General features: G+C 40.2%; 1 protein-coding gene across 2 annotated transcripts in view; it reads left to right on the top strand.

The window, feature by feature from the left end:
- Positions 1-12,518, top strand: part of LOC126298070 (mucin-5AC-like) — a 276,647-nt gene that overhangs the window by 195,776 nt on the left and 68,353 nt on the right. For both annotated transcript variants that reach the window (XM_049989390.1, XM_049989389.1), the window contains exons 5-6: positions 170-928; positions 5,879-6,055. In XM_049989390.1, coding sequence (XP_049845347.1) covers positions 170-928; positions 5,879-6,055 — 936 coding nt within the window. The remainder of the gene's footprint in view (positions 1-169; positions 929-5,878; positions 6,056-12,518) is intronic.

Below are 12,518 nucleotides of genomic sequence, written 5' to 3'. Positions count from 1 at the left end.
ACAGTATGAATTATACTAAGTGACACATTTGTGTATATACAATTTTGTGTTTTATACCAATGTTTCCATAGTGGACAGTGTTGCATTAAAAATAGAAAATACAGAATAAAAACAAACGAATTATATAACTTTGTATTACATTTTCTAATTATTACAAATTTCATTTCAGATATGGAACCTCCTAAAGAGCAAATATATTCCACAGATTTCTCTGACAGTTATGGTGACTCAGAACTGTCACATTCTCCACCAGTCACAGTGATGACAACAGCAAGTTTCTCTACCTCTGTCAAAGAGATTACCGACATTAAATCACCAAGTAAAAATGACAGTGTGGATGCATCAGGAGCTGAAACAGATCCTGGAAATGTATTACATGAACATAAAAGTGGGAGTTCACAGAAGAATGAAAAGGAAACGGTACAAACAGAAACAGCTTCATCAGCAAATAACAACTCACTTGCTCCATCAAATACCTCCCTCAAACATGAAACTGATCCCACATCAGCTATAGCAGATGCTGAAAAACCATCACTGCATACTACTTCAGCAGTTGAAACAGTAAATGAGACAACAACTACAACTGTTTCCACTAAAGCAACAACACCTAAGATTGTTGTTGATAAAGTATCTACACCAAAAGCACCACCAACAAAATCAACAACCATGAAACCCACTACACCAAAGCAGAGCACACCAAAGACCACTCTGCCAAAAACAACATCAACAGAAAAAATTACTGTTCCAAGACGAACTTCAGTGACACTTCCAGAAACAACAACAGCTATCTCTCCAACAGAAGCACTTGGCATTGGAGTAGCTGAGCCAGTTCTAGAATCATCAATGCATGAATGGCCAATACATCAGATTCACACAGCGAAACTTCCTGATTCAGCAACAAATTTCCATACTGCATCACAGTCAACAGGTCAGTATGCTTGTTGTATATCATATTAATGTTGTATTGTATCATTTGTGGTCACAGTGCTCTTGATACATTGAAGTAATTTTCATCACAGTCCTTCCTAGTAATGTGTTTACATTTACATGTTGTTTATATAAATGTTTCCTTGAAATATAAGTATAGCTTTAGATATATTTAAAAAAATGTTAACTGGCATAGAATTCTTACTGGCTATTGACTTACTCACAAACTTTGAATATTGTGGTTTTGTGTTTCAAAGTATGTGTGTAGTGTGATTAGGGCTGTAAAAATCGTTATGTAATTTTGTGTCTGTTGAACTGTCACAACTCATTCTGCTCTTAAGTTCCCTTTAACTTACTTTTTTATATGTACCTAATGTGATAAATTACCTTTTAATTTCATGTTAAATTTCAGTTCATGTGACTTATTAGTGTCTATGACAAACATCTTAATAGTAGAAAAAAATATAGTCCTTCTCACCTCTCCAATGTAATTGTCAGATTATTTCTTTATCTGCAATTTGCTTGTTGTGTCACATTGCAGATGCATTTTATATGGAAAAATATACTAAATATTTGAGGAAATACTTACCTAAACTTCCAAACTTCTTGCAATATTAGAACATAACCAAATGCTTGCATCTGTTGAAGTATTGTGGGTGTATTTTAAAATGAAGACCAATAACGATAGTGTAGAAATTGTTTCTGAACTAAGTTACAACTTGAAGTCAGTAATACTAAAATTCAGTAACTAATATGTAATGACTTTTTAAAAAGTGTTAGAATTCAGTCTTCTGTCTGAACAACTAAACACTTTCCAAGCACATTACACTTCTCATTATTATTCTGGCAATGGAATTAATCATGTTAATTCTTTACTTACTATTTGAATAATTTTCAGAATGTAGCCTACTGTATTTTGTTCAGTTATGCACCAAAGTTCAGCTGTTCTATTAACTTTCTAATCTCAGTTAATATATTACTAATGCCATTGCAATTGTTTAACACATATAAGTAACTTGACCTCAGATTTACAAAATGTATTCAAAGTTTTCAAAGAAACTTGGCCTGATAACAATGGAACCATTTATAGAAACTGTATCTAGCAAATGAATTGGACTATAAGTATGAGATTAGTTTCAAAAGACATCAAGATTTCTACAGTGGAAAGGATAAAAAGTTGAATATATATATACACATTTTTATGTGTATGAAAAATCCAATGACACATATAATGCTGAAAGGAACTGAAAAATTATGTACTGCAAATAGAAGCCAGGAGGTCTTCTGTATCGCCAATTGTACCAGCACCTACTGGCTGCCTGTTCTGGTCACAGACAGTTTCCAAAGAACTTTCCTTTAAACAAAAAACTTTGACAGCAATCGTTGACTAAACCACTGGGCAAATGACAAAAAAAGAAGAGAAGTTAATACAATATAACTATTGGACAGAGGACACAAAGAAGCATGGTATTATGAGGGTGTGTTACTGAAAAACTACATTAGGAGAAATTAACAATTGATGACACAGAAAAGGGGTACCAAGAAAGGAAACAATGAGATTGCAGGTATAAATGTGAAAAATGTTACACTAAAAATATTGATCCAGCACTAGTATAATAATATGTTTGCGCTGCAGTGGGAGAGATCATAATGATCACAACTATAAATATAATAAGAATTACAGTAGCAAACCAGATAAAACACCTACAGAATGAAGTCTCCAACTAGACAGAAAATCATAAGTGATGGGCCTATAAATTGAAAAGTATGCAGTATAGTAGTGTAGTAATAATGATCAGAACTGTATGAATGCCAAACCGTCATTGGTTGATTAACACAAAAAACAAAGAAATAAAAATGTGTCAGTCACAATAATGAAAGAATGAATAAGTGGGCTTTAGCACAAAGAGCTGCTCTAAAAAATAAGGAAGTCATTATAAATCTTGGCCAGGCCTCTAAAACCTATTTGTCATGCATTCTAATGTTTGTCATGCATTCTAATGCCCTACATTATCATTTTTCTAGATTGGCCAAAGTGAAAAAAGGAAGAGAAAGATGGAGTTTGATGGAACTACACAAAAAACGAAAGTCTAGGAAGAGAGGTCAAAACAGTGGGAGAGTGTTGAAAAGGGGGAAGGCAGGATGGCAGACAGAAAATAGTAAATGTTTAGAAATGCCAATATGAACCTGTGGTGGATAAGTTGGGCTAGGAAGATAGGTAAATAAAACAAGCTTGGAGATGCTGAAAAAGTTAAAACAGGAATGATAAGTAAGATAAAGCATATTTTGATAAATGGTATGCATGGTGATGTTACAAACTTTTATAGATGATGGAGAAGGGTAAATGTATCAGTTAGTGGTAAAGGACCCCAGTCTGGAGATGACCAAGTCAAAAGTTATAAGCGAAACTCATTCTCATAACTCTGACAGTGGACCTCTTTAACGCAAGCTCTTTGTTTTCCATATTTTGGGAGGAGATAATATGAGCCAAAACTAGAAAAAAAGTCCAGTAGACATGGGCTCTAAAGTACATATCTTACAATTTGGTCATCTGAGATACAGGGAAACACATGTCTTCCACTGAACAAATGTTCATAGCTCTTAATGTACGCACTTTAGAGCCCATGTTTACTGAACTTTTTTCTTGTTTTTGTCCATACTACCTTCTCCCAAAATATGGAAAACAAATAGCTTGCTGTAGAAGTGATCCACTGTCAGCGGTATCACAATAATTCTCATTAATAACTTCAGACTCAGTCATTTCCAGACCAGGTCCCCTTATGTCAAATTAATACATTTCCCCTTCCTCATAATCCCTGAAAGTCCGTAACATCATTGTGAAGTCAGCCTGTATAAGCCAGTGGTGAGTTATCATAAGACAAGTCATAATGGGGTGGCAACAGAGGGGTTGGGGGGGGGGGGGGGATGTTGTTTGCAACTTTTCACCATCAGAGTTCAGACACACATATACCAATGTTTGTATACAACTCCTGTTCACTCTAAATAACTCTCACTGATTTCTCTTGTAGCATTGCAATCATTACCTTTTATTTCCTATTTTTTGCATATTAACTTATTTGTGCTATTTGTCTCTTAGCTGGAGTGCCAACCAGACTGCAGTATTTTCATTCCATTTAATGTTGTTGCTAGGACTTGATTATCTTTACCCATTCCCAGGTTTAGGACATTTTTTCTTCGTGTGTCTATTTATTTGGGTGCCTTTTGTACTCAAAATTCTTGCAATTGAGAGCTGAGTATTGTCATCTTTTTCTTTTTGCTGATCACATATTTTTATTTTTGGTCCGATACAATTAATTTCTGTGTTTTTGAAAACTGTTTCTACTATATACACTGATCAGCCAGAACATTATCACCAACTACCTAAAAACCAGTATCTCCACCTCTGGCATCATGGCATGGAAGCAGTGAGGCCTTGGTAGGTTGCTGGAGTGAGCTGGCACTGCATCTTCATACACAAGTCACCTAATTCCCATGAATTCTGGGGAGGGGGCAATGAGCTCTGGCACTATGTTACATCACATCCCAGATGTGTTCGATTGGGTTCAGATCTGGCAAATTGGGGGGCCACCACATTAATTGCAACTAACCATTGTGTTCTTCAAACCACTCTCTCACACTTGGGGCCTTGTGACATGGCACATTGTTTTGTTGAAAAGTGCCGCTGCCATCAGGAAACGTGATCGTCTTGAAGGGGTGTACATGGTCTGCAACCAGAGTACAATACTCCTTGGCCATCATAGTGCTTTACACAAACTCCACTGGATGCATAGATGCCAATTTAAATGTTCCCTAGAGCATAATGGAGCCACTGCCAGCTTATTTCCATTCCACAGGACAGGTGTCAAGGAGCTGTTCCCCGGTAAGATAACAGATTCATGCCCGCCCATTAGCATAATGAAGAAGACATCAGGATTCATCAGACCATATGACACTCTGCCACTGCACGAATTTCTGGTGCCAATGGTCACATGCCCATTACAGTCAAAGTTGCCGATGTCACAGTGTTAACATTGGCACATGGATGGGTCACTGGCTGTGGAGGAACATCGTTAGGAGAGTTTGGTGCACTGTGTGTTCAGAAACACTTATACTCTGCCCAGCAAAAACGCTGATCTTAGTTCTGACACAGTTTGCCACCTGCCCAGCCTGCAACGTCCGACATCTGTAATGAGGGGTGGCCACCCAACCCCACAACATGTGGACGTGGTTTCACCTTGGTTTTGACTTGGAGACACTCACCATAGCATTCCTCGATGTCCCAACAAGTTGTGCAGCTTCTGAAATGCGAGCCTTCAGGCCATCACAATCTGCCCTCGGTCAGACTCAGATAGATTGTGCGGCTTCCCCTTTCTACACATAGACAGCTTTCTCACTGATACTACATGCACCGTCTGTGTGTCTGACTAGCAGTCATTCTTCACCAGGCAACGCTGCTAATGCCTGGATGGCAATAGGTCCTGGTGGTCATAATGTGCGCGCGCGGACACACACAAGCGCGCGCGCACACGCACACACACACACACACACACACACACACACACACACACACACACACACACAAAATATAAAAAATATATATATTACACTTTTTCTGCTGCTGGCTGCTGTTTATTTTTATAGTATTACCTTTACCACAGAGATATTGTAATTTTCTCTTTATAGGTTTGCAATCAGTATGAATCCACATTTTCTGAATCTTAACTACTATTCTATATGTCTGTTGCTAGCTCCAATAGAATCCAGTGTGGTCACAAAACCATTTTTTGGCATATTATTGATTTTGATCTCCTTCTGTGTATATTCTCATTTTCTTTGCTATTATTCATTTTGAACATGTATTACTTTTTCTTAGAAATTTTTGGAATGGCAGTAATGTTTACATACATTGTTTGTGTTCCTGCTGAAGATGATATTATGATTTTTTCTTCAGGTACAGACCTTACATATAACGTTTACAGGCCAAGACCAGGTATAGTTCTTGATGACACAGAATACAAACCCACTAAGCCAACTATTGCAGCTGGGGAGATATTTGACGTTACAGTTACTGCAATACAGGGTCCTGGAGGAAGTGTGAACAGTGATGGAAGACCTCACAGGCATCCAGGTTAGTAGTTCCTATGCTTAAGTAGTGTATCAACATTACATTCTGATTTCTTTGGGATATAATGGTTGCACATTTGTGAAAAAGGAGAAGGAGGACTTCAGGCAGAGGTTCCACATGAATGAAGTTTTGTGCACGTACTATATGGGTTGCACTATATGACCACAGTTGCAGAGTCATATACGCATGAATTTATGGTCTTCAGTACCAATTTCAGAATCTTGTGTCACCTCCACTATGTACATTGCTATCCTGTAACTGTGCACAGAGATAATTATGAGACATTATTATGGGAGATTATGTTCCAAGTCAAATCACCTGTTGTACCAACTGTATAAGGTCTGTTGTCAACACTACAGACCAAATCACATCTCACAAATGATTGGTACATAGGGTGACATGAAGAGTGTGTGCACACTCATTTTCTATCAGTAGGAGTACATTCTTCTGATGTTACTAGAATGTCGACAGAAATAGTTGAACAATCCAATGAGTATCCTGGTATGTTCATTGTTCCCAACAAATACCTGAGATTTATGGTAATATTAGGTTGTTCTTTCCAACACCATGGTGCACTGGGATGCTACAAATATTGTCAAGTATTACACTTGTATTATTGCCCCACTACGTAGGTCAGTGCCTTCATTACAGACAACCACTGCTGCCAAGGCAAAGTTATTGTGGAACACAATTCTTGTCTACTGGCTAAAATTCTGTTAGACTTTTTTCTAATGTTTTTTCATATTAACTGGGTAAACAGGTGATTTGATTTATTTATTATTCCAGGGATCACCTCAAAATGATATAGGTTTTGTCATCATAATACAATAAAAATAAATGGCTCAAAACATACATACACATAAAATAAATAAGTATATTTTCACTAGGATATGACAGGTGATCAGTTGTGGCCGTGCTGAAGGAACCACTGTGGCATTTGCTTGAAATGATGTAGGAAAACCACAGAAAACATAAACCAGGATGGTCTGTTAGAGTAAACTATATCTTCTTAAAAATGATGCCAGTGTCTCTCCTCATCCATTTTTACAATATTCTTTGATTTACACACAGTTTTCACTAGATAACTTACTCTGAGATGGCAAAAGTCATGGGGTACCTCCTAATATCAATTTGGACCTCCTTTTGCCAGGCATAATGCAGCAACTCAACATGACATGGACTCTTCAAGTCATTGGAAGTCCTCTGCAGTAATACTGAACCCTACTGCCTCTATAGCCATCCATATTTGTGGAACTGTGGCCAGCACAGGATGTTGTGCATGAAGTGACCTCTCTATGATGTCCTATAAATGTTGATGGGATTCATACTGGGCGATCTCGGTGGCCAGATAATTCACTTGAACTGTCCAGAATGTTCTTCAAACCCACCACAAACAATTGTGACCCAGTGACATCCAGGAATGGCTGTAAATGATCTCCAAGAAGCTGAGCATAACCATTTCCAGTCAATGATGGGTTCAGCTGGACCAGAGGATGCAGTCCAGTTCGTGTGAACACAGCCCACACCATTATGGAGCCACTGACAGATTGAATAGTGCCTTGTTGACATTTTGGGTCCATGGCTTTGTGGGGCCTCTACCACACTCAAACCCCACCATCAGCTCTCACCAACTGAAACTGCGACCCATCTAAGATTCAACCAATATGATCACAAGCCTAGGAAAGGTGCTCCAGGTGATGACATGTTCTTAGCAAAGGCACTTGTGTCAGTTATCTGCTGCCATAGCCCATTAACACTGGATTTCACCACACTATCCTACCAGATATGTTTGTCGTACATCCCACATTGATATCTGCTGTTATTTCATGCAGTGTTGCTTGTCTGTTAACACTGACAACTCTACACATTGTGTTGTCTGTGGGGACGTTAATGCCTGAAATTAAGTATCCTCAGTACATTCTTGACACTGTGGATCTTGGAATATGGAATTCGCTAATGTTTTCCAAACTGGAATGTCCCATGCATCAAGCTCCAACTACCATTTCACATTCAAAGTCTGTTAATTCTCTTGTCAGAAATCTTTTCACATAAATCAGCTGATTACAAATGACACCTCTGCCAATGCACTGCCCTTTTATACCTTGAGTATGCAATACCACCACCATCTGTATATGTTTATGTCATTGTCCAAAGACTTTTTGCCACCTCAGTGTATAGTTTAAAACAGAGTTTTGCACTGCATCACTTCACTCACTAAGGACACCTGTTTGTGACTCCTGGACCATGAGCATGTTGCTGTGGCCTTTACACTTCCTACAGTCTGTTTGGAAAACTGACTCCAGGCCCATAAACATGCAACTATACCCCATGCATATCTTGATGCCTTCCCCTCAATCCTATGATAAGTGAGATTCTGAGCTCATGGAGAATGACAAGACACTACTGTCATGCACTATAAATGTTAGTATATGATTTTCTTATAAAAGCATTACATTGAGATCATTGGTTGCAGGTGACAGTTTGTTGTAGTTGTCCCCTTTCATTACTAACCACTGCACTGAATCCTCTAAATAATCTTTAATTGTGCAGCATGCATTAATTATGAAAGAGGTTTCAGCTGCATTTTTAGACAGATGTATTTTAGTAATATTTTTGACCTCCTGGGTCAGTTTATTATATAATGTACTATTTACCGAGTAATCGAATTCCAACGGATTTCTTTTGGAACTCATGTGGATCACCTCACACTTTTCGTTATTTAGCGTCAACTGCCACCTGCCACACCATACAGCAATCTTTTCTAAATCGCTTTGCAACTGATACTGGTCTTCGGATGACCTTACTAGATGGTAAATTACAGCGTCATCTGCGAACAACCTAAGAGAACTGCTCAGATTGTCACCCAGGTCATTTATATAGATCAGGAACAGCAGAGGTCTCAGGACACTTCCCTGGGGAACACCTGATATCACTTCAGTTTTACTCAATGATTTGTCTGTTACTACGAACTGCGACCTTCCTGACAGGAAATCATCAATCCAGTCACACAACTAAGACAATACCCCATAGGCCCACAGCTTGATTAGAAGTCTCTTGTGCGGAGCGGTGTCAAAAGCTTTCCGGAAATCTAGAAATATGGAATCAACTTGAGATCCCTTGTCGATAGCGGCCATTACTTCGTGTGAATAAGGAGTTAGCTGCGTTGCACAAGAGCGATGTTTTCTGAAGCCATGCTGATTACGTATCAATAGATCGGTCCCTTCGAGGTGATTCATAATGTTTGAATACAGTATATGCTCCAAAACCCTACTGCAAACCGACGTCAATGATATAGGTCTGTAGTTAGATGGATTACTCGTACTACCCTTCTTAAACACTGCAATTTTCCAATATGTTGGTACAGATCTAACGGTGAGCGAGCGGCTGTATATGAGTGCTAAGTAGGGAGCTATAGTATCAGCGTAATCTGAAAGGAACCTAATCGGTATACAATCTGGACCTGAAGACTTGCCCATATCAAGCGATTTGAGTTGCTTTGCAACTCCTAAGGTATCTACTTCTAAGAAACTCATGCTAGCAGATGTTCGTGTTTCAAATTCTGGAATATTCCATTCGTCTTCCCTGGTGAAGGAATTTCGGAAAACTGCGTTCAATAACTCCGCTTTAGCGGCACAGTCGTCGGTAACAGTACCATCGGCACTGCGCAGCGAAGGTATTGACTGCGTCTTGCCGCTTGTGTACTTTATATACGACCTGAATTTCTTTGGATTTTCTACCAAATTTCGAGAGAATGTTTCGTTGTGGAACCTATTAAAGGCATCTCGCATCAAAGTCCGTGCCAAATTTCGCGCGTCTGTAAATTTTAGCCAATCTTTGGGAATTCATTCTTCTGAACTTTGCATGCTTTTTCTGTTGCCTCTGCAACAGTGTTCCGACCTTTTTTGTGTACCACGGGGGATCCGTTCCATCTCTTACCAATTTAAGAGGTATGAATCTCTCAATTGCTGTTGCTACTATATCTTTGAATTTGAGCCACATCTCGTCTACATTTGCATAGTCAGTTCGGAAGGAATGGAGATTGTCTTTTAGGAAGGCTTCTAGTGACACTTTATCCACTTTTTTAAATAAAATTATTTTGCGTTTGTTTCTGATGGATTTGGAAGAAATGGTGTTGAACCTAGCTACAACGACCTTGTGATCACTAATCCCTGTATCAGTCATGATGCTCTCTATCAGCTCTGGATTGTTTGTGGCTAAGAGGTCAAGTGTGTTTTCCGCAACCATTTACAATTCGCATGGGTTCGTGGACTAACTGCTCGAAATAATTTTCGGAGAAAGCATTTAGGACAATCTCGGAAGTTTTTTTCTGCCTACCACCGGTTTTGAACAAGTATTTTTGCCAACATATCGAGGGAAGGTTGAAGTCCCCACCATCTATAACTGTATGAGTGGGGTATTTATTTTCTACGAGACTCAACCTTTCTCTGAACTGTTCCGCAACTGTATCATCGGAGTCTGGGGGTCGGTAGAAGGAGCCAATTATTAATTAGTTCAGCTGTTAAGTATAACCTCTACCCATACCAATTCGCACAGAGTATCTACTTCAACTTCACTAGAAGATAAACCACTACTGACAGACACAAACACTCCACCACCAATTCTGCCTAATATATCTTTCCTGAACACTGTCTGAGACTTCGTAAAAATTTCTGCAGAACTTATGTCAGGCTTTAGCCAGCTTTCTGTACCTATAATGATATCGGCTTCTGTGCTTTCTATTAGCGCTTGAAGCTCAGGGACTTTTCCAGCACAACTACAACAATTTACAACTATAATTCCGACTGTTCCTTGATCCAAGCACGTCCTGTATTTGCCATGCACCCTTTGACATTGCAGCCCACCCCGTACTTTCCCGAGGCCTTCTAACCTAAAAAACCGCCCAGTCCACGCCACACAGCCTCCACTACCCTTGTAGCCGCCAGCTGAGTGTAGTGAACTCCTGAACTATTCAGCGGAACCCGAAACCCCACCACCCTATGGCGCAAGTCAAGGAATCTGCAGCCAACATGGTTGCAAAACCGTCTGAGCCTCTGATTCAGACTCTCCACCCGGCTCTGCACCAAAGGTCCGCAGTCGGTTCTGTCGACGATGCTGCAGATGGTGAGCTCTGCTTTCATCTCGTAAGCAAGACCGGCAGCCTTCACCAAATCAGATAGCCGCTGGAATCCAGAGAGAATTTCCTCAGATCCAAAGCGACACACGTCATTAGTGCCGACATGTGCCACCACCTGCAGCTGGCTGCACCCTGTGCTCTTCATGGCATCCAGAAGGACCCTTTCCACTGACTCCTCCTGGAATGCACACGGAGTGCACAATGGATTTCTTCCCCTCCTTAGCCGCCATATCCCTAAGGGGCCCCATTACGCGCCTAACATTGGAGCTCCCAACTACCAATAAGCCCACCCTCTGCGATTGCCCAGACCTTGAAGGTTGAGAGTGATCCTCTGAAACACGGCAGGCAGCTGCATCTGGCTCAGCCAGAGACAGTGCCTGAAACCTGTTTGTCAGACGCACTGGGGAGGCTTTCTGTTCAGCCTCTGGGGACGTCTTTTGCTGCCTGCCACACCTTGGAACGACCTCCCAATCAACCACAGGCGAGGGCTCAGCCTCACTGCGGGCAGCAACTGGGGCAACCACAGCAGCAGACCGATCTGGGGACAGACGGGATGAGGTTGATATCCCCGTGATACTCAAGTCCGGCTCCCCACAGTGGTGCCCATTGGCAACAGCCTCAAGCTGCGCGACCGAAGTCAGCGCCGCTTGCAGCTGTGAGCAAAGGGATGCCAACTCAGCTCTCATCAGAACACAGCAATCGCAGTCCTTGTCCATTCTAATCAATGTTGAACAACAGTTACTGAAACACGAGTCCGTGCCTAGATAACGCAAGCGAAACATGCAAAGAACGTATCAACTAGCCTGTACAAATGCCTAACGACTGCGCTACAATCTGCCTGAATTTACGATTACAGTAACTAAAACTCGAAATTACACCTCCTATACAAAACTCACACGCAATTTAAGTAAGAATCTACCAAGTAAACACTAAAGCACAATGCTACAACTCTCAAATACTATAATACGCCTGAAATATATGAATTAAACAATGCAAGTACCCAAAAACACACAAAGAAATTAAGAATTAAACTATGTAACAAATAAGTAAGCTAGGGGTATACGACTTGCTGCTGCAGCTGCTTATCCAAAGGCGGCAGGGAGCACACTGGCTGTGACCAACCGACATTGGCCGTTCAAAACAAAAACACAGGAGACAGACGACTACGCGAATTTACACTATTCAGGTACTAAGGCATGATGCTACAACTCTCAAATACTATAATATGCCCGAAATATATGAATTAAACAATGCAAGTACCCAAAAACATGCAAAGAAATTAAGAATTAAACTATGTAACAAATAAGTTAGCTAGGGGTATACGACTTGCTG

This window comes from Schistocerca gregaria, chromosome X (genome assembly GCF_023897955.1).
Source record: "Schistocerca gregaria isolate iqSchGreg1 chromosome X, iqSchGreg1.2, whole genome shotgun sequence".
NCBI classification, from domain to species: Eukaryota; Metazoa; Arthropoda; class Insecta; order Orthoptera; family Acrididae; genus Schistocerca; species Schistocerca gregaria.
Note: the sequence above shows the minus strand (reverse complement) of the source record. Positions and strands in the feature narration are given on the sequence as shown.